Genomic DNA, 26,724 nt, shown 5'->3' on the forward strand with positions numbered 1-26,724 from the left:
TGTGCTGAATGTAAAATAAATTGAAATAAGAGTGAGATGAGTCAGTATTTTCAATTGGGTTGGCATTCAGCTTCTATCCAGCAAACATACAAAGTACTTTCCAAGATTAGCTCTGCCCCTTATTTGAGGTAAATGTTGATAAACAGTTATCAAAGATATGCCATATACTCACAGGCGAACTCCTTTTAAATTAATCAGAGATAAACTTATTATGCAAACTCTTAAGATAAATCAGTGTATCACATGACATGTAAGTTGCCTACTCAGCTACTTGATTTGTCAATTACTAGTGAAAAGTACAGGAGGAGTCATCAACAAATTGCTTTAGTATCTGTAATGCTTCCAATCATTAAGAGAAATGAAGAAAATAAATCAGAACATTGGGTGAAACCTTGGCTGAGCAAGCATGCAGAATGATAAATGTTTTTGTATGAATAAAGAGGAAATAAAAAGAGGTAAATACAGATGGTGCTAGCCTACACTAGTATCCTTTGTTAACAAAAGAAAATGAAACCCAGATAATCTAGACTGCATTCCTGTCTTCTGACTTGACATTGATTTGGGTAAAATAGGCCTTGGTAAATATTTGGCAAGTAAAAGAATCTAATTAAAAAGTTGGAATGTTCTAGTAATAATTTTAATTAGTAAGCTTATTAATTCAACTAATTTATTTAATTAATTCATTAAGTATGCTATAGAAAACAAAGTAATCAATAAACATTCAAATCCTTGACTGACGTTCTCATCAAAGGAATGAGAGGACAGAGTACACTATAGTTAAACACAATTCAAATCCCAAAGAAAATTTATCTGCCCTAAAAAGTTAATTAGAACCTTTGTGAAATTTCTAAATACATATGCTTGAGAATAACATCTGCATACTAGCAAACTATATGCTTTTAAAGAATTTGAACTGATATTCACTGAATCACAGAACAGCTGAGGTTGAAAGTGACCTCTGGAGGGCATCTGGTGCCCAACCCCCTGCTAAAGCAGGGTAACCCACAGCTGCTTGCCCAGGACCATGTCCAGGTGTTTTTTGAAGATCACCAGGGATGTCTGGGCAACCTGTGTCACTCCTCAGTCACTGAGTAAAGAAGTGTTTCCTGATCATCAGTCATCGGGACTGAGCATCTGATTCCAAGCAAATTCAGCAGGTAAAAAGATGCTGCTGGCAAAATAAGATAATTAGAACAAACAGTATATGACAAGTGTAACTGAGGCAATTATTACAGACGGCGAAAAGCGGACACATATTGTGTATTCCCTAATTTGCATGACTTCATATGATGTGATTAGTACGTTTCAGAAAAATATCATGAAGACTACTTTTAACAGCTTCCTAGGCTAATATGGGCTTCCTAGTCCAAAGTCATTGGGTTTGCAATAATTATGTAGAAAAACAAATAACTCCTTAACCTCAAAGCAAATAAATTAATTTGCTATTCACTTTTTTTTTTTTTTTAACAAAAGCACATCTGAATTCAAAGTACTATTTTCATTATAAATGGAAGTTTAAACTCCCTTTATAAAGGGTGAAGGGCTTATTTCAATTACTAGTGATTGAGCTTATGCTTCAAAAGGCTTAATATTTTACTTCATCCAAAAGCATGTATTTTAGAAGAAAAAGTACTCTAAGGGTAATAATGAATCAAACTGCTCACCATCGGATATAGTTCTGTGGGATAGGAATGTCAGAGCACAACACCACCCTCTCATTGGTAAATCTGTTTGTTTTTATAGTTCCAAGTTAAATGAAGGTTTTGAAATAGGACACTTGGAAAAGCAGTTTGTTTGTTTTTTACTTAAAAAAACTAAAACATCAAGCACCATCCACAACCAGGTTACCTAACCAGCTGTATCGCTAACATCTGTGTCTTCCACTGACACTAGTCAGTTCAGGAGCTTCTTGAATCAGTGATTCATTCACAGTTTTATTCTGAACTTCAGCTTGCAGCTAGATCATTTTGGGTCATCATTATCAATGCCGGATATGTGCATCATATGGCACAAATAAGTGCATTCAGACTTTGGCATAAGTGTCTGTTTCTAGCAGGAGCTGTTGTTGCCCTTCTGTCAGTGAGACCCAGGAGCATGCCATTTAATATCTTGGCCAGCAGTGTGTTCAACATCCCATTCTTTCTCCATTTTCACTATAGAATGTCAGACCTGCTTTTGGGGGATTGTTTCTAGCAGCTTCCTCAGAAATTGTTGTTTCCACCATCATTCAAAACTCACAGGAACACTTTAATTAACAATTGCAGGTGACTTTCAGGTCACTTCTGGCCACAAGATACATGTATAAGAAGACATTAGGGACAGAAAATATTACCTCCATGTAGGTCTATAACAAACACTGTCTTTACTTGGTGCAGATGATGTCCCCATATGAGAATACCAGTGAGGTATGTTGTGGTCATGCAGAGTGTAGTGATCCCATCTCTACTGGTGATCAATTCCACTGGCAGGTTTTTTAACCCACATGGATCATAGCAGACTTGATAATGAGACATTTCCCGACTCTAATAGTATCACTACTGATACCCATGCTGCTATTCTATAGCCCCTTTCTTCCAGGAAAATAAATTATAAAACTTCATCAAGCTGAATGCTGGTGGTTAGTCCTGATGGGCAAGTTCTTGAGAAATAATGATCGTGTCACCTACGCTCACCCATTCAGTCCAGCTTGAATCAAAACCGAGTCAAAAGTTCAGCTGAAGTTGATGGTGTTACTCGGCTCCACCACCTTCTTTGCTCAGACGTCCTCTGTCTTACAGTGCGCAATGAACTGCTGCTATCTAATTACCACAGCATTCATCTACCTAGCTCTGCTTGGTGTATCCATATGTTTGCTCAGTTAAAAAAAAAATCTGCTTCTTCACCTTCCCCCCCTCCCCCTTTTTTTTTTTTTTTTTTTTTTGGTCTTATAACAGGAAGATGACAAGAACTTCTAATCTGGAAAGTGGAAGAGAGGAAAAGTAACATGGTCCAAGGGTATTGCATGCTGCATAGCCACAGGCAGAATCCCTAAAGAGGAAGGCAAATGCCTGCAATGCTATATCCCTGGCAGTTTCCAGCATCTGGCAACATGCCTAGAAAAAGGTAAAACCCCAGTGGGGGAAAAAAAAAATTAAAAAATCCACATCTAAATAAAGAGTATGCAAAGCAGGTTTTCTTCCCTTCCATTCTGTTCACAGAATCACAGATCATCTAGGTTGGAAGAGACCTCCAAGATGACCCAGTCAAACCTCTGACCTAACACTAACAGGTCCTCCACTAAACCATATCCCTAAGCTCTACATCTAAACATCTTTTAAAGACCTCCAAGGATGGTGCCTCAACCACTTCCCTGGACAGCCCATTCCAGTGCCTAACAACCCTTTTGGTAAAATTCTTCCTAATATCCAACCTAAACCTCCCCTGGCACAACTTTAGCCCATTCCTTCTCATTCTGTCACCAGGCATGTGGGAGAATAGACCAATCACCACCTTGATACAACCTCCTTTAAGGTACCTATAGAGAGCAATAAGATTGCCCCGAGCCTCCTTTTCTCCAGGCTGAACTAGCCCAGCTCCCTCAGCTGCTCCTCATTAGACTTATTCTCCAGACCCCTCACCAGCTTCGTTGCCCTTCTCTGGTCATGCTTGAGCACCTCAATGTCCTTGTAGCGAGGGGCCAAAAACTGAACACAGTACTTGAGGTGCGGCCTCACCAGAGCCAAGTATAGGGGGACAATCACAATCACTAGACATGCTGGCCACACTGTTTCTTATGCAAGCCAGGATGCTGTTGGCCTTCTTGGCCACCTGAGCACACTGCTGGCTCATATTCAGCCGACTATCAACCATCACTCCCAGGTCCTTCCCTGCCTGGCAGCTCTCCAACCACTCATTTCCCAGCCTGTAGCTCTGCTTGGGGTTATTGCGCCCCAGGTGGAGGACCCGGCACTTGGCCTTGTTGAACTTCATGCAGTTGACCTCAGCCCATCGGTGCAGCCTATTCAGATCCTCCGGCAGAGCTTTCCTACCCTCGAGCAGATCTACGCATGCACTTGGTATCGCCTGCAAATTTACTGAGGGTGCACTCGATCCCCTCATCCAGATCATCAATAAAGATATTAAAGAAGACTGACCCCAGTACAGAGCCCTGGGGGACACCTCTAGTGACAGCTTCCAACTGGATTTAACTCCATTCACCACGACTCTTTGGGCCCGGCTATCCAGCCACTTTCTAACCCAATGAAGTATACAACAGTCCAAGCCAAGAGCAGCCAGTTTCTTGAGGAGAATGCTGTGGGAAACAGTGTCAAAAGCCTTGCTGAAGTCAAGGTAAACCACATCCACAGCCTTTCCCTCATCCACCAAGCACATCACTTTGTCATAGAAGAAGATCAGGTTTGTCAAGCAGGACCTGCCTTTCATAAACCCATGCTGACTGGGCCTGATCACCTGGTGCCCCTACAATTGCCACGTGATGACTCAAGATAATCTGCTCCATGAGCTTCCCTGGCACTGAGGTCAAACTGACAGGCCTGTAGTTCCCCGTGTCTACCCTCCGGCCCTTCTTGTAGATGGGCATCATGTTTGCTAGCTGCTAGTCAACTGGGACCTCCCCTGATAGCCAGGACTGCTGATAAATGACGGAAAGTGGCTTAGCCAGTTCTTCCACCAGTTCTCTCAGTACCCTCGGGTGGATACCATCCAGCCCCATTGACTTGTGCACATCCAAGTGCTGTAGCAGGTCAACAAACATTTCCTCATGGATTATGAGGGCTACATTCTGCTCCCCATCCCCTTCCACCAGTTCAGGGTACTGGGTATCCAGAGACCCACTGGTCTTGATGGTAAAGACTGAGGCAAAGAAGGCATTAAGCACCTCAGCCTTTTCCTCATCTCTTGTCACTAAGTTTCCCCCCACATCCAGTAAAGGATGGAGATTCTCCTTAGTCCTCCTTTTTGTGTTGATGGATTTATTAAAACATTTTCTGTTATCTTTAACAGCAGTAGCCAGAGTGAGCTCCAGATGAGCTTTGGCCTTTCTAATTTTGTCCCTGCACAGCCTTACAACATCCTTATAGTCCTCCTGAGTGGCCTGCCCTCTTTTCCAAAGGCCATAAAACCTCTTTTTTTTTTTTTTTTTTTTCCCCAAGCTTTAGCCACAACTCTCTGTTCAGCCAGGCTGGTCTTCTCCCGCATCAGCTTGTCTTTGGACACGTGGAGACAGACCACTCCTGAGCCATTAAGATTTCCTTCTTGAGGATTGCCCAGCCTTCCTGGACTCCTCTACCCTTCAGAACCACCTCCCAAGGGACTCTGCCAACCAGTGTCCTGAACAGCTCAAAGTCTGCCCTCCGAAAGTCCAAGACAGCAGTTTTACTGGTTCCCCTCCTGACTTTGCCAAGAATAGTGAACTCTGCCATTTCGTGGTCACTCTGCCCAACACAGCTCCTGACCACTATATCTCCCACAAGTCCTTCTCTGTTTGTGAACAGAAGGTCCAGCGGGGCACCTCCCCGAGTAGTGAGTAGTGAGTAGGCTCACTAACCAGCTGCATCAGGAAACTATCTTCCACACTCTCCAGAAACCTCCTAGACTGCTTTCTCTGAGTTTTATTGTATTTCCAGGATATGTCTGGGAAGTTGAAGTCCCCCACACGAACAAGTGCTGGCGATTTCACAACTTCTGCCATCTGCCTGTAGAACTCCTCATCTGTCTCCTCTTCCTGGTTTGGCGGTCTGTAACAGGCCCCCACCAGGATGCTTGCCTTGTTAGCCTTCCCGCTGATCCTAAGCGATAGGACTCAACCTTATCATTCCCAGTCTTGAGTTCTACAACATCAAAACACTCTCTAATATAGAGAGCCATGCCACCACCCCTTCTGTGTTGCCTGTCCCTTCTGAAGAGCCTATAGCCAGTCAATGTAGCACTCCAGTCATGGGAGTGGTCACACCACATTTCAGTTCCTTAGCATTAAGGCAATATCTCATTCTGATCATGTCTCTGCCTTTGGTGCAATGCATTCATTTGACGTAGAGAGCAGATCTGACAGAAGATCTCAACTGGGAACCACAGACTCCTTCTGTCTCCTAAAATTAACTCTATCCAACCCCCAAAACTAAGCCCAAACAAAAGAATTACCAGCCCAGATGAAAAAGCTCTCAGTGGAAATGTTTCTTGGCAGCCTACCACTCCTTGAGCAGCTCCTTTGCTTCCTATCCTTACCCTGGTGCTTTATGCTTTATCTCTCTTAAATCCCTAGCCCTAACACATACACTAACCGTATGTACGGTACCAGCTTTATCCAAGACCTCCTGTCATAGCCTGTATGAAGAAGACATGAAGCAATTTTTTTTTGCAGCCTCAAGCACATCTAGCTGAGCCTCTTTACTGTCCCATTACAACTAATGCTCTAGGATTCGTCTCTCTCCTGACTCTATTGAAAGCTGTGGGCTAAACCTTAGCCAAAGATACCCAGTCATGGGCCAGACAAAACACTTCTTAGAAGATAAGTCCTTCTTAACACTTGACTTGTCTCAAACAGACCTGTTCAGTTCTAAATGGAGCTCTAGAGTTTGTCATTCTGCTAACCTTAAAACTAATTCAACCTTAATGCTTACCCTAGACCTGCTCTGAGGCTTAGCTCAAAGACCCCCAGTCATGGGCCACCACCCTGAAAAATCTCTCAGGGGACAAGTCTTTCTCCCTTAGCAGTCACAGTCACACTGGAGTTCTAGGGCTAATCTCACTCCTTATCCCAACCCTAGGCATGGACTGGCCTCTGTCAAAGAGCCTCAGTCATGTCAAATGAATAAACAGTCTGGCAACAAAGATTTGGCATATTCAACCAACATTTGGTAGCCCCTTCCCACTGTTCCACTCGCACTACAGCTCTGAGATTTGCTGCACTTTTAACCCAATTCTAGACATGGGCTGAAAACTTCAGACTCCCTCATCCATGGACTAGGTGAGAAAACCCTCAAGGGAGAATTCATTTGGCAGTCTACCCTTCCTTCAGCAGCCCCTTGCAGCCCCACTAACACTGTTGGTAATGCATCCTCCCTAACTCTAACCTGCCCCTCAAGCTCAGCCTTAGGCATGGGATAGCCCTAGGTCTTGTTTGAGTATTAAACAATGAACTCCAGACATAAGTTTCAAAATACTTCTCAGGGAATATATCTTATTTATTAGGGAACACGTCTTTCTAGAGGCTATCCCTGCCTTGAGCAGCCCCATAGCAGCCACACTCATACTGGACCTCTAGGCTTTGTCTCTCCTACCTCGCGTACTATGGCCCAAGTCCTTCTGGAGAGGGATCCCCTGGCATGGGTCAGACGAAAATGTCCTAAGGAAACAAATCTTTCTGCAACCTTCACCTTCTTTGAATTGCCCCTGTGCCACCTCCCTTCAACTCTAGCACTTGTCTTTCCCCTAATTCTACCACTTGTTTTTGCACTGGAGGAACCACATCCAAAGATCGTCCGAACCACATCTGAGGTGAAAAATTTGTTACTGGAGAAATTTTTTGGCAGCATAACCTCCCCTTGGGCAGCCCCTTTGCAAACCCATTCAATAGCAATTCTAAGCTCATAATAAGCTCATAAACTCAGTGTGCCATCACCATTTGAGATGTGGCTAAGATCTTCATCACCAAGCCAAACACCAAGCCATCTTAAATAGCCTTCTTAGAAATTTCACCAGAACCTTCAATGTTCTTTGGTTAGCTGTACTGAAGATCACAACAGAAAATGATATGGAAGTTCAGACTACGGCACCCATTATCATTTAGGCTCATCAGAGTACAACTTCCACTTTTTTTCTCTACTCCACCTAGACTGAACATGCATAGGACCAAAGTCAGAACCATCTCCACATCTCATATCTGAAGTAGTTGAATGTGCTTTAATAACTAGCTGTGGCTGGGATAAGGTGGGATTATTTCAGTTTTTCATTCAAATCACAGGATTGGAGGTAAAATAAAGCTAAAGGCAGAGGTACATGACACACTGAATTTTGTGAATGCCCAGCTAAAGGAGAAAATCCAGAGGGCTAAATCAGAAGTAAGGTATAGCCACATATAGACATTGTGACTACTACAGGAAGAATGGGGAGGAGGAAAGGGGAGAAAAGATCATTGAGAACTACATGGCAAGCTCATTCAAAATGGGTGAAGACATAACAGAAAAAAATATCAGGGAATCAGTCATGTGAAACTGATTTTCAAAAACACTAAAGATGTTGAAATGGACAGCATGATCCTATCCCAGGTTATCACTTCTCATTTGTCATAAATCCTTGCAACTGGGATTTGCACTCCCATGTTAGGGTAAATCCCATGAGAACACTAAATCCCAGAACTGGGAAGGTTTTTTGTGGTTCCTGTGGTTCCTGTCCTGAAGTCTCCATTACAAAAGAAATGATGGTGATAAACAGGTTAGTTGGCCCTCCAGTGACCCTACAACTGTATTGTGTTAATTGTATCTGTAGTGCTAAACTATGAAGAGAATGAAAGATTTTCTGAACTAAGAACAAAGAATTACTGCAATTAGAGCAAAAGCCTTAGATGAAGATAAAGAAAAACAGCTATTATATACAGTGAAAACAAATATATCTCAGTTTCTTCTGGAATGTAGAAAGCTCATACAATAGCTAAAACAAATAAATAAAAGTTTCAGTGGTCTATAAATTTTATATTTTAAGTGCCTCAACATCTACATTCATAGAAAGCTGTAGCCACAAAGTCAAGAACTCTGAAGTAAAGACTTGGCAATATTAATATATTCCTTTCTGGCATCAATTCAGGAAGACGCACTCTGATACCATCTTTAATTACATGGCCACATCCACTGCTTCCTACAGTGTGAATATGAGTGCTGCTCAATGAATAGTTACCCTGCTTTTTGTTTTGTCATTGCATAGATAGAGTTTTTCTACTGTACATTTAGTCTTTGCTCTCAATACAAGTTATAAAATTACATGAATGGCCAATTTCCTAGAGGCCTCTATTATAGTACTCATGATTATAATATCTGAATGCTTTACAAACATTCATAAACTTCTTTTGTGGCACTTTTGTTTGTAAACTATTTTACAGTGGAGAAACAACACAGAAAAGGGAATAGGAGATTATAATAAATATTCTCTACTAAATTTGGACATCCAGCTTGAAAAGCCTAAGGCCTACCTTTCAGGGCATTTAGCATTGCACTGTATGTAGTAGTTTATTCACAGAACAATGTCTGTTAACTTCAGGAATTGTTTCACATAAGACAAGGAGAGATGCGGAAAGTGAAACAGAGACGGAGAGATCCTCTGGGGTCTTATTTAATTCATTTCAACATATGACCATCCTGTGATCGCTGCCCTTACTCAGCACATGAAAACCTGAACAGGCTTGCATGTGCCACTGTTCCCTGCTGTTGTCTGAGCAGGACAAACAGTGCAGCTGAGTCAGCTTTTAATCCATGCCAGGTTTGCAGTCTGTTGTGGGTAAACATCAGTACTGAAGCTGGGACACAAGTCTACTAAGGGTACACCCAGCACATTCTCTCTGTGCTGAGAAGGCTCCAAGCACTTGCTGGGCTTTCCCAGGATATCAAAAACATCTAGGGAGTGTCAAATTCTAATAACTCTGCTTGGTTACAACATATAAAGGGCAATTTTATTTTCAGATGCTTGGTCAGTTTGCACCATAGTTTTCTTAGGTAGCATGTAAGACCTTAATGTAGAGTAGAGTAAATGCAGTTAGAAGGGACCTTCAAAGACCATTGAGTCTAACTGCCTGAGCACTTCAGGGCTAACCAAAGTGGGCCATCAACCACCTCCCTAGGAGGTGCCCGTTGCAGTGTTTGTCCATCCTCATGATACAGAAATTTTCCCTAACACCCAGCCTGACCCTCCTGTGGTGCAGCTTTGTGCCGTTCTCTCATGTCCTATCATCGGTGACCAGGGAGCAGAGGCCGGCACCTCCCTCCCCACTTCCCCTGCTCAAGGAGTTGCAGAGAGCAACAAGGTCACCTCTGGGCCTCCTCCAGAGCAGAAAACCCAAGTGCCCTCACCTCTCCTCACAGGACATGCCTTCACGCCTTGTTACCTGCTTTGTTGCCATCCTCTGGATGCTTTCAAGGACCACAACATCCTTTTTGAATTGTGGAGCCCAGAACTGCACACAATGCGCAAGGTGAGGCTGCACCAGCACTAAATATAACAGGAGCATCACCTCTCTTGATGGGCTGGCTGTGCTGTGCTTAATGCACCCCTCAGTGCTGTTTGCCCTCTGGCTGCCAGAGCACACTGCTGTCACCAGCACCCCCAGTCCCTTTCTGCTGGACTGCTCCCCAGGCACTCCTCTCCCAGCCTGTGCCTGTGTCTGGCACAACTCCAACCCAGGTGTAGAACCTGCACTGACCCCGCATTTTCCTTTGCTGAACTTCATGCCATTGCTCACTGCCCAGTACTTCAGTTTATATAGATCCCTCTACAAGGCCTCTCATCCCTCCAGGAAGTCAACAGCACTTCCCAGTTTCGTATCGTCAGCAGTATAGCTGTCTCCAAAATGAAATCTCGAGCCCTTCTTCCAAAGTACATGCATGAAGGATTTCTCATACTGTTCTGAGCCAAGTTTTTTACTTTCAGGGATGAAATACTTTCCTGGTATTAGCCCCGGAAAATTTACATCCAATCAGGTAAAGCCTGGGAAACTTGCAAGCAACTAAACAAGCCCTTCTGATAGAAAATATTAAGCTGTCTTAATTATAAGCCTAATGAAGTAAAACCATTTCCCCAACAGTTGATATTTTAAGAAATTAGCAAACATTTCTGCAAATATCAGAGCCTTCCCAGATATAACACAGCTAAGAAGCAGATGTGCTTTACAAGTGATGAACTGCATGTGTAAAGTGGAGCGTGGCAGAGGGGCACTGGCTGCTTCAATCTTCCCTTTATAATCTACAGTGAACCCAATGATGGACATTGAAAAAACAGAAAAGTATATAGTCTAACTATATACTAACTATACTAACTATATACCCATGATGATTAAAACTTGCAAAAGATTCCTTTCATAAGTGTGCTCAAAAATGTAAACTTTCACAGTCATGGCACAAGAATCTACACACTGAAAGATCCAGAATTATTCTAAGGCTTGCAGACCAGCTGTGCAGAGGCTGGAAAACATCAGGCTGTTTCAGCTTCTTTGGACATAAAGCTCTTCTTCCTTTCTACTTTCTACAGGCTTGTCTGGGATTGTTTTTAATACCATGTACTTCTCACTGTTATTTATTTTCAGATATTGAAGAATGCATGGTACAAGGACAAAATTTAAGAGGAAGGAATATAAAACAATATAAGACAATGCAGGATGGACAGGGGAAATGGGATATTAAGAATTCTAAGCAGAGAGGACCATAATATATCATCAAGGAGATGGGAGAAAAGAGAAAGTCAGAGCTAACAGACAATGATGAAGAGAAGTTAAAAACATGACAAAACTAAAGACTTCATTTCATGCTCAGGGACTATAACCTGCTGCTGCCTGAGCTACTGTACCTGCTAATGAAATGCTGGTTTACAGCTTCTGCTTTTGCAAGGCACACATTTTTGGCAATGATTTCAGTCCTATTTGGGGATACAGTTTCACAGAGAAACTCTCACTATAAGCAGTGCTCTCTAGAGATATTTTCCCTTTCCCTTTCTTCATCATTCTACTTGCACTAGTGCTTGCCAAGAGAATACTTTACCATGCATTTTCATCATATATTTATTGACTAGAGGTCACTGTTAAATGTACTGGTTTAATCCATACTTCCCAAAGTACTGTCATAAACAAGATAGTCAGAATAAAACTTAAAGAAATGTGTTGGTAACAACAGCCTTCTACAATCTGTATAAGGAAATCAATTACAGTCTTATCATGCTGCAGAAAGTATCTAACTTAGACAATATTGAAATAAAAACGCATTTAAAATGTACCTATACATTGACACAGCTCTGTTGTGATTACTTATTTGCCAGCATAAGAATAGTTTCTTATTTATCAGAAACTAGTGAAACTCCAACTGAAACTAGAAATTCTGGTTTTCAGGGTTGATTACATAAGGTAGCGCGTTTAATCTTACACAACCACAATGCACTTGCTTCATACGTAAAGATCTGAGTCACGTATTGCTTAGGTCCTTGTTGCTGAATAACTTATCAAAAGTTAAATGAAGACCATCTGCATGCACTGTATTGGACCGGGATGTCCTGAGTCTTTTCACAGTGACGGCAGGTGGAATAAGTTGTTTTTTCTTTCCACATGGGAAAACACAGAACATATGAATAGTTCTGAAAAACTAAAGGATCATTTCCATGTTATACAAGTGGCAGAGTTCTATCAAAACCAACAGCACATAATTATTTTATGTTACACAAGTATGTAGAAGTCTGCATGTATAAGACTGTCTGTAGAGCAATGCAGTATAAGTCCCACTGTGCTTTCCACATTTTGAGATCAATGCTGTGATTTCTCTTTAATGAGTACAATTAGAAAGACATACTTTTGGAAAGTAACATATCCCCTTTTCCTCTGAGCTTTTGGATAACATTTTGCTAATGTTCTTGTTAACAGATTATAGCTGATAGGTTGGCATTTTTCCATAAATACTAAATTTATGGTAGGCTTGAGAGAGTTTCACTGGTGAGGTGGCAGAATGAATGAGTTGATAACTGAAGAGATATAGAAGGGGAAAAAAAAAAAAAAAAAAAGGAAATAAAATGAAGTTATACTTCTCTACTTCTGTATATATTTTCAGAACAAAATATTATAGCTTATGTTCTTATGTGGTAAATACATGTACATTCAAATTGAATAATTTTCATATTTAAAGTTGTTTCTTATTTCTGTTTTCAAATGAAGTTTCTATCAAAGTACATAAATGTTTATTTTTAACTTTGTTGAGAAAGTATTAAGTTATCTGGAAACAAGGTACAACTAAACAATACCCTATAATTTCTTCAGTTTAATTTGATACAAAATTAAAATGATTTTTTTTTTTCTTAGGGGCAAAAATAAAGGTTAACAAATAAAATGAGAAACATTGCTGCTTCTTTCTTCAGAAGGGAGCCATTTCCCCCTTTTCTCTTCCCATGTTGGTTTGGGCACTAAGATGTGAGCACTTAGGCATAAGTGATATACTCATCCATGACCCAGAGCATCTTTAGTTAAAACGATGCAATTTGAACCTCATTCTGTAACATACCATAATCACTATTTTGCTGGAATACACACCATGCATAGATGCTTACTCAACATAATTTGGATAGTGTAACATGGTTATAACCCAGGCAATCCTTTTGGAACTGAAAGTACATGAGCTACCATCAAAAGTGGGCAGAAATTGTGCTACTATTTATTTTTAGTGAGATAGGAAATTGCAAGTTATGGACAGAAAAAAGTTTTGTACTTCAAGATTCAAGGACCAGATTCACCACAGTTACATTGTATAGTACCTTTCCAAAAAATAAATAAATAAATAAATAAATAAATAAATAATGTTTTAATTACCTGCTAAAAACCTGACTGTAACATTGAAGAATAGCTTACCTTATATGAGCCCATTGACCACAACATAGCCCTATTAAACGCGTGAAACACCCACCTACCCAGACAGATCGATCTCATGTATGCCTGAGACCCGAAAGGGTCCCCAGGTTACACTAACAAATGACTGGCGAGCCCAGCTGAAGAAGCTGCAGGAGAATATTATTTGTTCGTGTGAGAGAAGGGCAGCAGATGTGTCTTAAAGAAGGAACCTGGGCCCCTGAAATCTGTTGTGGTCTAAGAAATAGCTTTGTTTTGTGTTACTCCACTGTTTTTGTTGGAAATAATAAGCTATGCCCTAAAGAAAAGGCCTGTCAGAGTGTTAGGGACTTTTACAGTAAGACACTGCGTGGGATTGTTTGGATAAGGTAATGTTCAACAGTGAGTGTGGTAAAGTCCACCACAGAGATTGGCATTTCCTCTTACAGTACAGAACAAATTTATTGTATTGTAAACATAAATAAAAAGATTAGTCAGGCATTAATATACAAGAGTCCATGACACATTGGGTTTACACGTTTTCAGTAAGTACTTCAAGAGGGCATAACTGCATTGCCGCGTGATTCTGTTAAAAGAGATTATGCATAGTACTATGTTGATTTTTCACTTCTTGATAATAACAGTTGATTGTGCTGCAAATGCATTGTTGAATTTGCCCTGAGACTGACATAGGGAGCAAACCAAAACAGAGCCTGGAGCATGGTGCTCATGCCTCACATGGGGGAGCCCACAGGAGAGGCAGATTCTTTCTCAGGGCAGCAAAAAAGGGAGGGATACAGCATATATTTCAAAGTCTGTGGATCAAGCATGTGCTCCAGGTTTCCCTGTGTTTCCATAGTTGATGGACCCCAGCAACCCTGCCAAAGGCTCTGTGGTGAACCCTGTCTATTAGTTAGTTATATACCCATAGGCGTTCTTCTGGCTGGGGCATGCAGCTTTGCACAGCAGCTTCTCTCCCCAGCCCTTGGCATGCCTCACCAGGGCTAGCGTGCTCAGGTGAATGGCACACTCAGGTGACCTCCCCCAAATGCAGGCTGACCAGAGAGGGGAGAGGCCATGCATCTGCTCTGCCCCATATCCAAGTCCATTCAAATTTCTGAAGTGAATACCACCACACTCAAACCCTTCATGATGATAGTGCTGCCCCTTTTTCCCCAAGGTTTCCACTGGGAAAGGTGCCACCTGGGGAAAGACATAGCTGCATTAAAAACAAACGTGGTGGCTCTGAGACAGAGCCTTCAAGACATCAAACCATCACATCTTTGGGTCAATGATGGCTGGGAAGCGACTGGGATTTCTCCTGTAGGGATAGTATTGCAAGGCCAAGTCCATGGGCTCTGCAAATCAGCATAGCTCACCCAATTCTAGCTTCATTGTACAATAGGAACAAAAGATAATAAAATAGCAATCAAATCACAGCCTGATAGAATTAATTTGAGTTAATCTCCGTAAATAAACCTCATCCAGAGATTATTCACTATTGAGTAATTCATTTCAACAGTTCCACACATTCTTCAGAATATTGTTCATCTGCATCTAATCTTCTCTGAAGTGCTTTTATATGTGAAAATAAATTGGAGATGGAAATGATATATTACTTTTTTTTTGCTGTGTTTTAATTATGTAAATCACTGGTATTTCTTCAATTTAAGTGGCTAAAGTCAATTAGTGTATCAGTTTGTTCCCAATAGTGGTTTTGTACCTGGGTAAGGACTTCATTGCATTTAAAACTTGTTTGAAAATACTTGTCTTCTAGTAAATGAAAATACTTGTCTTCTAGTAAATGAAAGGCTATCATCAGTTTTTGGCTATCAGCACTTCCCATCAAAGCATGGGAAGTGCTTTGGGCCTTTTCTTGTGAAATATATCCATACAATCACCCTAATAAAATAATAATAATAATAAATAAAATAAAATGTGTTCCTCAGGCCCTATTTCAGCTGCACAGAGTTCTCAAGAGTATTGTAAAATATTGCATCAATGTTAGTGTCTTTACACATTTGTTAACATACACCTGAACAAAAGTACTGATCTACTGTTAAAATGTACTGTAAAAGTAACAAGAGCTCTACTATTCATAACATCTGGTGAACAAAATTGAAACCTTGAGGTAGCCTTAATGTTAACATGGTACAAAGCACTTCTAACATCAATTGATTTAACATTAAGGGAAACTCAGAAGTACAAGAAATTTTTCAGTCATATGTTCACTTAAACCATTACAGCTTCCAAAAGCACTGAATTGATTTTCTTGAGAAAATCATTCCTGAAAAATTATTTTCTTCTCTTACAATGAAATTCACTTCTGCTCAGAAGTAATACAGAAGCCCTCAGGAACAAAAAGCCCCACGTGGCTGTACAGGATGTTTAAAATCTTTCCACTGCTTTTTGGGCAGAGCTCTCTTGGCACAGGCACGTACTTCCTCAGCCTATTGCTGGAAGAAGACTTGTCTGAGCAGACTTGTGCCCTCTCTCAGGTCACTTTTCACTAGAGAATGACCTCCACTGTCTCACTCAGTCTCCAGGGGTAATCAGAAAAGGATTGTGCTGTCTGGAACCCTAAAATGACCACAAGCCAAGGGAAAGAAAATCACAGAATGGTTTTGGTTAGAAGGGACTTTAAAGATCATCTGTTTCCTAGTCATCCTGGTCACCTTCCACTAGACCAAGTTGCTTAAAGTCCCATCCAACCAGACCTTGATCACATTGAGGGAGGGGGCATCCACAACGTCTCTGAGCAACCTGTTCCAGTATCTAACTTCACAGTAAAGAATTTCTTCCTTATATCTAACCTAAATATATTCTCTTTTACTTTAAAAACATTACCCTAGCATACTGTCTCTTTCACATGGTCACAAATGTCTTAACAAAGCAGTCTCCCAGATTTTAGGGTAGCCTTTTCAGGATGACAGATGGGAAGGGTGACACACTAAAGACACTTTTGACTTCTAGAAGTAAGGCTAGCCCATCTGTGAAAATCTATGTGCACTATCATCACAAGACCCACACATACAGATTATTTTGTAAGAGATCACAGCACCATGTCAGAAAGGTAGAAAATATAATTGATTCATCTGTGTTAGAGACTGAGAATATGTACACACTTCTAAACTCTTGTAAATCTGTCGGAGTTTGGGAAAAGTATAAAATAACAGGAACATAATAAAGGCTCTTTTTTTTTGAGTAAGGGTAAAGGAGGCTGCTAGGGAAGTTAGGGATGGCTGCCTCTTCCCTCAGCACTAGTCCATGGATGCACCTGCTGCTTTCCCATTTGGAGGTTCAACCAGTAGCAAAGTTGAGCACATATCCCAGACACATACACACACAAGGGGCATGGACACATGTAGAGGACACAGACATGGCCAGCCACACAGATGGCCACAGACAAGGTGCTGCCTTCAACAGCCTCCTGGACCCCAGGTTTTCACCTTAACAACTGCAAAGTCTCAGTTTGCCCCCAGTTTCTATATCGCCCATCAATTGGTGTGACTTACTCGGTTTGTTTCTGGTTGAGTTGTAGTTAATATGAATTGGTCTGTTTTTTATGTTGTTGTTGTCTCTCTCCATTTCCTTGTCCTCCCAATTTGGCAAGGTGCTCAGTCAAATAATCTTACAGAAAAAAAAAAAAAAAAAAAAAAAGCATTCCCGCATGCTATATACCCTTATCAATCATTGCTGCTGACGAGATTTATCATCACCATCTCCCTTATCAGGTGTGAGTCAGACTTGTATCTGTGTGTTCTTTATGGCTCCTTTGATCAGATACTCTTAGAGGAGCAGAGACACTCCTTCATACCTTCAGAGAGGCTTCCACTAACTCAAATGACCAGTAGTTTCAAAAGGAAGAATGAGTTTTGTGAGTTCTCATCAGTTCTGAAACTCGGTATATATTAATTACCAGATGTAAGATTCAGATTTTTTTTCCTCTTCTTGTGTGGTCCATTTTGAAAAGGTGTGCCACAAAATTGTTTGTGTTACAAATAAAGAAAAAAATATATTTATTTTTCAGGATACTAGCAATATATCTGCTTTAATGAGAGAAAGCTAAAGCAAAATGCTTACGAACTTTATTGCAGATAAACCTACAACATAAGAGATTATAGAGTAATCCGTGAAGAAATAATGAAAATGTCAATTAGTGCAATCCCATCTGAAACCATCCCTTATTTAATTCACTGCTCTGTTTTTCCAGTTTTTATGGATTAAGATTAGCATACCAGCATGGATAAATGGAATGTATTTTTATCTAGTTTAAGTGATAAATAAAAGCTATTGGTTCGTTATCAATAATTTGTATCATCTTCTGAAGAAACTATTTCCAGATAAATTCTAAGCATGTTTGGAGACCAAAAATTGCAAAGATATCAATTTCCATTCTAATTTCTCATTTCTTTTATGGCTTTCCTAATGCAGTTTTGAGGTGCAAACCTGAATGACATCGTTAGCTTCTTAACTAAGGATTTTAATCACTTATTTTTTGAGTTCTAATGCAATAAGTGCCTTCAAATATGCTCCATATAATGCTATTTGGAAAACACTGAATACTATTTTATCTCTTACATGTAGCAGTAAATATGTGATAATATTTTGTCTTTTTAAAATATGACCTAAAACATTCTATTATTTCTTTGTTATTTTTATTTTGCTTGCATGACTTGGAATCATAGAATAAATCCTAGAATGAATCACTGAATCACAGAATGGTTTGGGTTGGAAGAGACCTTGAAGATCATCTAGTTCCACCCTCCCCCCCCCCGCCATGGACAGGGATGCCACCCATGAGACTTGAAAATGAACAAAATATTTTATTATGGGAAAATATATGAAACATAAACAATCATATCTTTTACTAATCTGTTTTAAATAAAACTGAGAGGTAAATTGTGTATTGTCTAACTTAGGCTATGGGAAGGCTGCATTTTTATTATAACATTTGCAAGAAACACCACTGCTAAAGGATTTTGTTAGAAGATACCATCTATAAGATAATAACAGGGTACATTCTGGTCTTACTCTGCACCTTCAGTAGGATGTGAAATAAATTTGGCAGTAAGTTGCTCACAGTTAAATAACTCACATTTGCAACCCAGGTTGACTTGGGCATTATGACAGATGGAAACAGGAAAGCATGGCCTGTAAAGAAATAGGTGGGTGAATCTCACAGGGACTGTGACAACACTGCTATTTCTTTTTGTGCCTAAATAATTTAATTTTTTAGTGTGGCTTGGTGTTTTTTGATTTATTTTTTTTTTCAGTCACTCCTGACTGAACAATTAACAATTGGAAAAAAAAATAAAAAAATAAAAAATAAAAAATAAAAAATAAAAAATAAAAAATAAAAAAGCCAAACCCTTGTTTAGGAATCTAAAACTTTCTGCAGAGATGAGAAGGGTTTTTTGTTTGGTTGATTGGTTTTGGGGTTTTGCTTCTTTTCTTTTCTTTTTTTTTTCTTTTTTCTATAGCTTACTCTTTGTCTCCAAACAGAAATAAAGAATTGTGCAGTGTCAACACCTATGCTTTTGCTAAATAGACTTGACAATAGGTCTGTAATTAGACATGGCAGTGATGTACCCTCTAACATTGCTTATACAACAGTTCCAGTCTCTGGTGAAGTACAAAGGGAACAGATCACAGAAAGTGGATAGGCCTGTGCACTTTTCATAAAATCCTTTCTGAAACAGAGTAACTGGGCTAGAAGGGCCATTGGTTTGACCTCGTAGGGTATTTTGTATGTTTTGTGACTTAATCTTTTTGTTACAGTTATGGTCCTACACACACAAGAAAAAGCCTCAAAGTCTTCTATACCCAGCTGTGCATTTCACTTGCTACAGAATAATTCTTCACAGAGATACCTGACCTAGTTTGTTTAAATCCAGCACAACTTTAGGACTTCTTAGCCTGACTGAGCTGCTGGTTACTATTCTTCTCTTCTAAACCTGTTCAGAGATGACTGAGCTCTGCACGGGTCTGCATTGTGCTATGCAGAGAGCTGTGAAAGACAGCTATTGCAGAAATAGTAACTATTGTACAATACCTGGCCAATGTTTTTGCCAACATCACTCACAAACAACTAATCTAGGTTAACACACACAATCCTTACTTCTATTGAGTCTGAAGAAAAACCATTAGACAGGACCGTTAAGGTATTCTGACCAGAATGTTGTCTTTGTTTTTCAATGATGTGCCATAAAGGCCATTTTGGTTTCATGATGCCATTTAAAAAAAAAAAAAAAATCTAACTGCCCATGTTTTCAGTCTTTAAAGATATTGTTTCTGGTTGTGACATCATTCATTGTCAAATATTTCACAACGTGGTAATGGAAACTACTGCATAGTAATTACCATATATAACTTACACACTGATTCCATATAAAGTAGAGAAAGGAAAGAATTTCTTCATTATTCAGAGTTTGAATAAGTAATGTTATATATCTAGAAAACCACATTGCCAGGTGACCTAAACTAGACAAGTTTGCATAAACTTGCATAAACTGCTCATCTGTGATGCCAGAATTCCTTTCATGTTTCTGAGCAGTGATACACATTTGGATTATACATGGACATGTAAATACTGCTGGCACTTGATAAAGCCTGACATTTTGCATAGTTCTGTAAACCATCTCCCTCACTTTATCACTGTATATTTAAGAAATGAGCAGAGCTGAAGAAAATGTTTGGGGTTTGCTTGAAGATAGCATGACAATGTTGAGACAAGACTAATGAAGTTAATTAAGTAAATTTAGGGTCTTGTTTTAGCATTCCATAATTTAAATTCAAGAAAGGCATTCACAAACACTCATAGCAATTCAAAAGTCTGGCTAGGTAGTTCAGATGCCATAAACAAAGGGTGAAAAAATGTGATCAAACGCATGATCTGGCTTTGCGGTACACACCCTGTATCACCCAGCTATTTGACATGGTCTTAAAACTATCAGGCTTATAAACTGTCCGTATGTGTGCATACACAAAAATTCATGCATTAAGTATATTCAGGTACATACATAAAGTATATAAAAAATCATCCATCTCTTTCAGTTATGAGTTCGTATACTGCCTTTTCAGTGATTTACGATAAATATATATATTGGCAATAAAGAATCCCTTTCTACCAAAATTGGTTAAAAACAGCTTTCATATGTAATGCGACAGGTTCCAGGAACATGAGAAATATAAACCAGCCATGCTAGCTAATGAACAGATATTACAAACCCATTTCATTACAAGGATTACTGCTGGTTCTGGTGGTGTCCTCAAGAGTTTGTACTGTAATACAGAAAGGAATTACGAGAGTGGGAGAGCGCTGAAACCACAGTGGATCACATTCAGATTTCTGAGGTATTCAGAAGAATTTAAGGTTTCACTTCTGAAAGAGCTGCTAGCCATTGTAGCTCTAAATACCACTTTGCAAAATGACCCACATGAACAAAAGGAACCCCATAAGCCTGAATGTTCAGACAGTCTGAAACAGGTTGGCTCGGTGAACAATTTCTTACTCATGTAGAGTGACTCAGATTCAGTCAATACATGAAATAGTTAAAACTGAGTCAGGCCACAGAAAGGAATGAACTATGGAGACTGACAACAATAACCTGCAAATCACTTCTGCTTTCAAAGAGTTGTATAGAAAGCTCATTATGGAATTGACTGGTGAGGTTTTGTTGATTAGGGCTTGGTTTCCAGCAGCTGGGAAACACCTACCCCAGAAATCTCTCTGAAATAAGGAACGTTTCTGAAACTAGTAAATGTTACAAGTAATTGCAGTGCTCTTGTTTGTCCTAATCAGCTAGGAGTTTGTGTGGAATTACTTCCCTCAGCACAGCAGTACTGTGTCAATAATGTTGGGAGGAGCATATGAAATGAACTTGACTATCGATGAACAGCCAACAGGTCCATCAAGATGGTAGATGAGAGCCCCTTCTAAGTACACTCTACATTTCCTCTAGCAAATAATTCATGTCACTCCAACAGTTTTGTTTTCTTTTTTAATCATTATTTTTGCTTCATTAAAATTTACTGTCCAGCTGGGCCATATTTGTTGTCCATAACAATTTGCACTATGTCACTTTCTTGTTTAGTTAAAACAAGTGGCAATAATAAAGTAAGGGCAGCTGAATGTGTTACTATGGTTCCTGTTTATAGCACAGAATAGCAGGCACAGAGAAAGCACAGAGAATGTAAGGTCACACTCCTTGCTGAGGAAATATATATATTTATTCCTATTTTGGTGTTAGTCAGATTGTTCTTTCTAATCATGCTCTGCTAAAAAAGCAAGGCAAATCATATAACTGTGTCTCCAGATGCATTTTTCACTTCCCTTGTGCTAAACCCTATGGGCCTCGACCCAGGGAAAAAGAAAAAGCATTCCCAAATCATTGGATGCACCAGATGTGACCTCACTCAAACTTGCTTAAAAATGAAAAATAAGTTTGGATTATTATTTTGCCTGCTATCTATGATATAAAAAGAAGAAAAGAGCTAAGCATTCGTATAGATGCTAATTTATCATCAGCAAAGCTTGAATCTGCCTTTTTTTTCAGACCATGTAAGGAGTACTGCAGGTGTTAGAAAAAAAAATCAGTAATGAGAGGAAAGCAACACAGTAAGGAAATCTCATTTTTATCACTTCTGCTTGAATGTTCTGATAGCCAAGAATACATGAAAATTCTCTTTGTTATAAGCAGTATCAAACTTTTTTTTTTTTTTTAAAGGCTGAAGATACTGTATTTCCTTTCTTCCATTTCAGTTATTAATCTATCTTACCAGCACTACCTCAGTTATACTATATGGAGTCCAAGAAACATCCAGGAAGAAAAGCTTACTTAAATGAGGACAAGACAGCAAAGTTCCTCACTTTTCTGTCTTATTTTATTTCATTTTCCTTCTTACCAAGGAAAATTTCAAAAAAAGCCTTTCTCCCTTTAAAAAAAAAAAAAAAAAAAAAAAAAAACAGACACTTCAGCAAAGTCAAAACAGTCTGCTGTGGCACTTGCAGGGAATAAATAATCACCCACATTATCTCATGCCAGGATGGACAACACAAAACCCAACTGACTTACCAATCCTTAACTGGCTCTACAATACAGACCACATCAAAACGTTGATTAGAAAGGGCTACATATATATTGTTGTTAATAATATTGATGGCTACAGGCAAAACTGAAGTGATTAGCAAACAAAATTCAACAGTTCTGCATGCAGCTTTCAAGCCTATATTGGCTAAACTTCCATAGTGACCCTGTCTTCTCTAAGATATTACATAATTTATAGAATATTTCATGTCCTTGTATCCCTTTATTTAAGTGAATTTATGGGGTTACCAAGCAGGCATTGAGAATCAATGTTTTTCTTTTTGAAAGTTTATTTACAACCATGCTGAAATCAGCTGTTAAAGAATATGGTCAGTTTGTTTTATTTCCAAGTCTTACTAAGACTCGTGTGATGAATTGAAGATTGGAAGCACTATAATATTGCTTTTTAAAGAACCTTATAAGACAGTTTCAGATGCTAAAGGCCTTTTAAGGACTTCCCCTTCTTGAGCTCTGGGTGTGATGAAGACACACCACTAAATGAATGCTTGTTATTGTCTGTCAATGAGTGTCTTTGCCTACCTTTCTTGCAGATATTAGTTTACAAATTCAAGGCTCAAAACCAGAAAGAAAAAAAAATCATTACTTTCACAAATTCCTATATGTGCATGAGACAGTGACCCAGGCATTTGCATAATCATGAAATCTGCTTCCTGGAACAGGTTTTCCAGTTTGTCTTGATCTAGTAAGTTCGAAATACTTTCTAGAAATAAACTAAAACATCCATTTTCTCTGCAGACATACAGAAGCTAGATGGTGCTAGAGAATGTACATTTATATGTGACACGGATTACAAGTCTTCCATTCTTTATCAGTTCCGTGCTGGAAACATGAAGAACTGGTAAAAAGATGGAAGGATACAATAAAAACTTTTCCAATTTCCACAGATATGTATGTTATGGCCATAAGCAATTGTCCAACACCAAATGAGAAAGCTAATTAAAATCAAAATGGAAAGATGAAAAAAGTTAAATTTAAATTTCAGGCAGAGAATGTGATTAAAACATTGACTTTTATTTAAAGAGAAAATATAATAACTTTTTCATGTTCCTCCTTTTACTTAAGGGAAAGCAAGTGTTATCTCTTTAAAACACCATCACTACTGCTGCTTTCGTTGTTTCAGTAGGATAATAAAGGTGTCAAATATATAGGGTGGGTGAAATGGAAGTCTTGGAGGAAATTATAGCAAGAAATATTCCAACCAGATACAAGAGGAAAAATCATCACCATCAGATTGAAAAGCTTGACTGTAAATAGCCCTAAGCAGACTGGTCAAACTTTATTTTTGCCTTGAGTTGGGGCAACTGGTTCGAATGTCCTTCTGAGGCCTTTACTAACATGAGTTTTTTTATGACTGTAGAAAAGTGTCTCTGTGTGACCTGACAATAAGCAGATCTGTATTTTTTTTCATTGAAGGTCACTAAGGCCAATGGACTTAGAAGGAAATTTGAGAAAAAATGGCATATTTTTCCAGAAATGTTTTGGTATCAAATTAAGTTTAAATTATTAAATCAAATGTCAAACATTTTGGAAGAATGACTTCATCTTAGAGCTTTAATAGCTCTCTATGTCCACTGTTCTACAAATCTGGTGAAAATAAAAAGAACTTAAAACAAACAAAACTTTTGCCAAAAATAAAAAAAAAAATAGTCATGATTAATAAAGGAAGAAAATAATTAAAAAAAAAAAAAAAAAGAAAAGAAAAGTATAAAGAAATAAATTTCATTCTATTACAAGAAAAAAAAACTGTTATGTTGAAATGCACTTTATCAAAGTTAACTACACAACAAAGATAAGAGGAAGCTTAAGAGCTGAGACTTGATTTTGTAACTGAGAAAAATTACTTGCAAAGTATTAATAGCAAGCAGCAATCTTAGAAGACTTGTAATAAGACTAGTTCTTGAAAGGGAGCAAAGGCCAAGATGAGTTGAATTAGAGTCTACAACCTCTTGTGTTCAGAAAATGTTTTTCCTGCAGATTAATTTCTGCAATTGGAAGAATTCTTTTGAACACAACCATTGAAAATGTTGTTTGCCTTAATACAGAAATAGCAACAGCTGGTCAGATTCTGGAAATTAAAGTCTTCAGGTTAGAGAGGAATCTCATAGTTGCCCTATGTTACACATCTTACAGCTGATAAAATACTCATAACCATATCCGAGCTGGTGTTCTTAGCCCTGGGCAGTACAGTGGGCAGATCAGATTGGAGATGTTTCAGGTCCAGATGAGATTTAACTGCAAAGTTGCAATATCATTCCTTTAAAATCAAAATGAATTCAGAGACTAACACCATTTCTGCTGTCTCTTTCCACACTGATAATTTTTGCCAAGACACACTTCAGGAACAGCAGTCAGTGTTATTTCAGCAGAAGATGTTACCTATGATAGAAGCACACAAAAGTAACTCTGCATCCTGGCCTGACACAGACCTTAATCATCCTCACTAGGTATACGAGTAACTGATTCCATGTGATGTCTGCTCCAGTTCTGAATGGCAAACAAGATCAGACATGTTTTGAAGGGGCAGAAGAACATGACCTGCATAGTTAAACTCTGTGAAACTAAGAAATTCAGCCTGTTCCTTTGCTATATCCACACCTTTGTCTTTTGCAGTACTTTAGTTAAATTTTTACTGAGTAGTGATTTGCTTACAGAGGAGAAACAAATATAAATAGAAAAAAAAAAAAAAAAAAAACACAATAAATCTTATCTGTTAGAGACTCGCCCATCATCTGTAACAAGATTTGAAAGTGTAAAGGTAGCTTCCTGGACTCTAATTGACAACTCCACAACTGGTTAGGCTGAAGGCTATTTGGGGTGGGAGTGATACCTTCTTACAATCTGGAAAGCATCTGACCCACAGTAATAATTGTTAGATGAAAAACAATAATGAACCATCACAGTGATAACCAGCCTGATACTGCCAGGTGCTTTTTCAGCAGATCATGGGGGTATATCAGAGGTGGAAATGATTTAAACCACTACAGAACCCCCAACACTCTGCCTTTTGCAACTGATTTTCTTTCACCTTTTTCTCACATACACTGACTAGCAGTATTGCTGGTAGCACCACTGGAGGTGCACTGTTGCAGGTTACTACTCAGTGGGAAGCAATGTCACAACTGCCTGCTCCAAACCCACTTAGCCCAACAGAAAAGGAACTGTGGCACGCATTTCATGGCTACTCACGGCTCAGCTTCGATGCTCTGGTCAGCAGCTATGTAGTTGGCAGGGATGTAGCCCTGGAGCTTGCGGCCAGGAGAGACTGACCCTGGCGGCAGGAGGAGCCTAGCGTACCACCAGCCCTCGTGGGATGCATCCAGCACTTCAAGCTTTTCCCCAGCTTGAAAGCTCAAGTCCTCCTCTGTACGAGCCTCATAGCTGAAGAGTGCCACGAAGTTGCAAATGTTCACCAGATGCTGGCCAGGCAAAGGAGGTAAGGGCTTGCTATTTTTCTCACTCTCTTTGGCTTCCTCATTTCTCTGGTTGTCAGTGGATATCACAGCAAGGTTGGGAAAAGTTTGGCCAATTTTGTCTTCCTTTTCATGTTCCTTCACTGAGAATAAGCAAGGGATATAGGGCTCCAAACAGGTGCAGTACTTCCGACAGATGTTTCCCATCCTGTTTCCTTGTGCCTTGCTCTGCTTCGTCTCTTCTTTCGCTTTTCTCAGTTGCAATATCCTTAGACCAACTTTTGCCCCATCAGTATTTCAGAGCTTTGCAGGATTTCTTTCCTTCTTCCTCCTTTGGCACAAAATCAAACAGCTCTTGGCACAGCTGGAAGCTCCTCTCTGAGCCCCACTGAGAGTTCATTCCAGGCAGCTCCTGATTCAGGAGTAAAAACTGAGTATCCAAGCGCGAGAGCAGATGTGGAGGGAATTTTTCACTTCCTCATCGGAACAGGAAAGCAGCACAAAAACTGCCTCTGGGATAAACTCTTGGGAGAGCAGGAGAAAGTGAATCCTCCTCTCCAATAGCAAAAACATAAAAATAAAATAATTCAGAAAACCTAATCCAGAGCAGGGTTAGTATTCTCAGTTCTTATAGCTCACGGTGAGGTTT

At 39.5% G+C, this 26,724-nt stretch overlaps 1 protein-coding gene across 1 annotated transcript in view; it reads right to left on the bottom strand.

The window, feature by feature from the left end:
- FRK (fyn related Src family tyrosine kinase) overlaps positions 1 to 26,282 on the bottom strand; it is a gene marked incomplete at both ends in the record, with an annotated part of 61,201 nt that extends 34,919 nt beyond the window's left edge. Inside the window, one exon of the mRNA XM_084284443.1 lies at positions 25,852 to 26,282. Within this exon, the coding sequence (XP_084140569.1) occupies positions 25,852 to 26,282 (431 nt within the window). The remainder of the gene's footprint in view (positions 1 to 25,851) is intronic.
- Positions 26,283 to 26,724: the final 442 nt, after the last annotated feature.

Source organism: Netta rufina (assembly GCF_964035555.1).
Source record: "Netta rufina genome assembly, chromosome: 3".
Taxonomy (NCBI): Eukaryota; Metazoa; Chordata; class Aves; order Anseriformes; family Anatidae; genus Netta; species Netta rufina.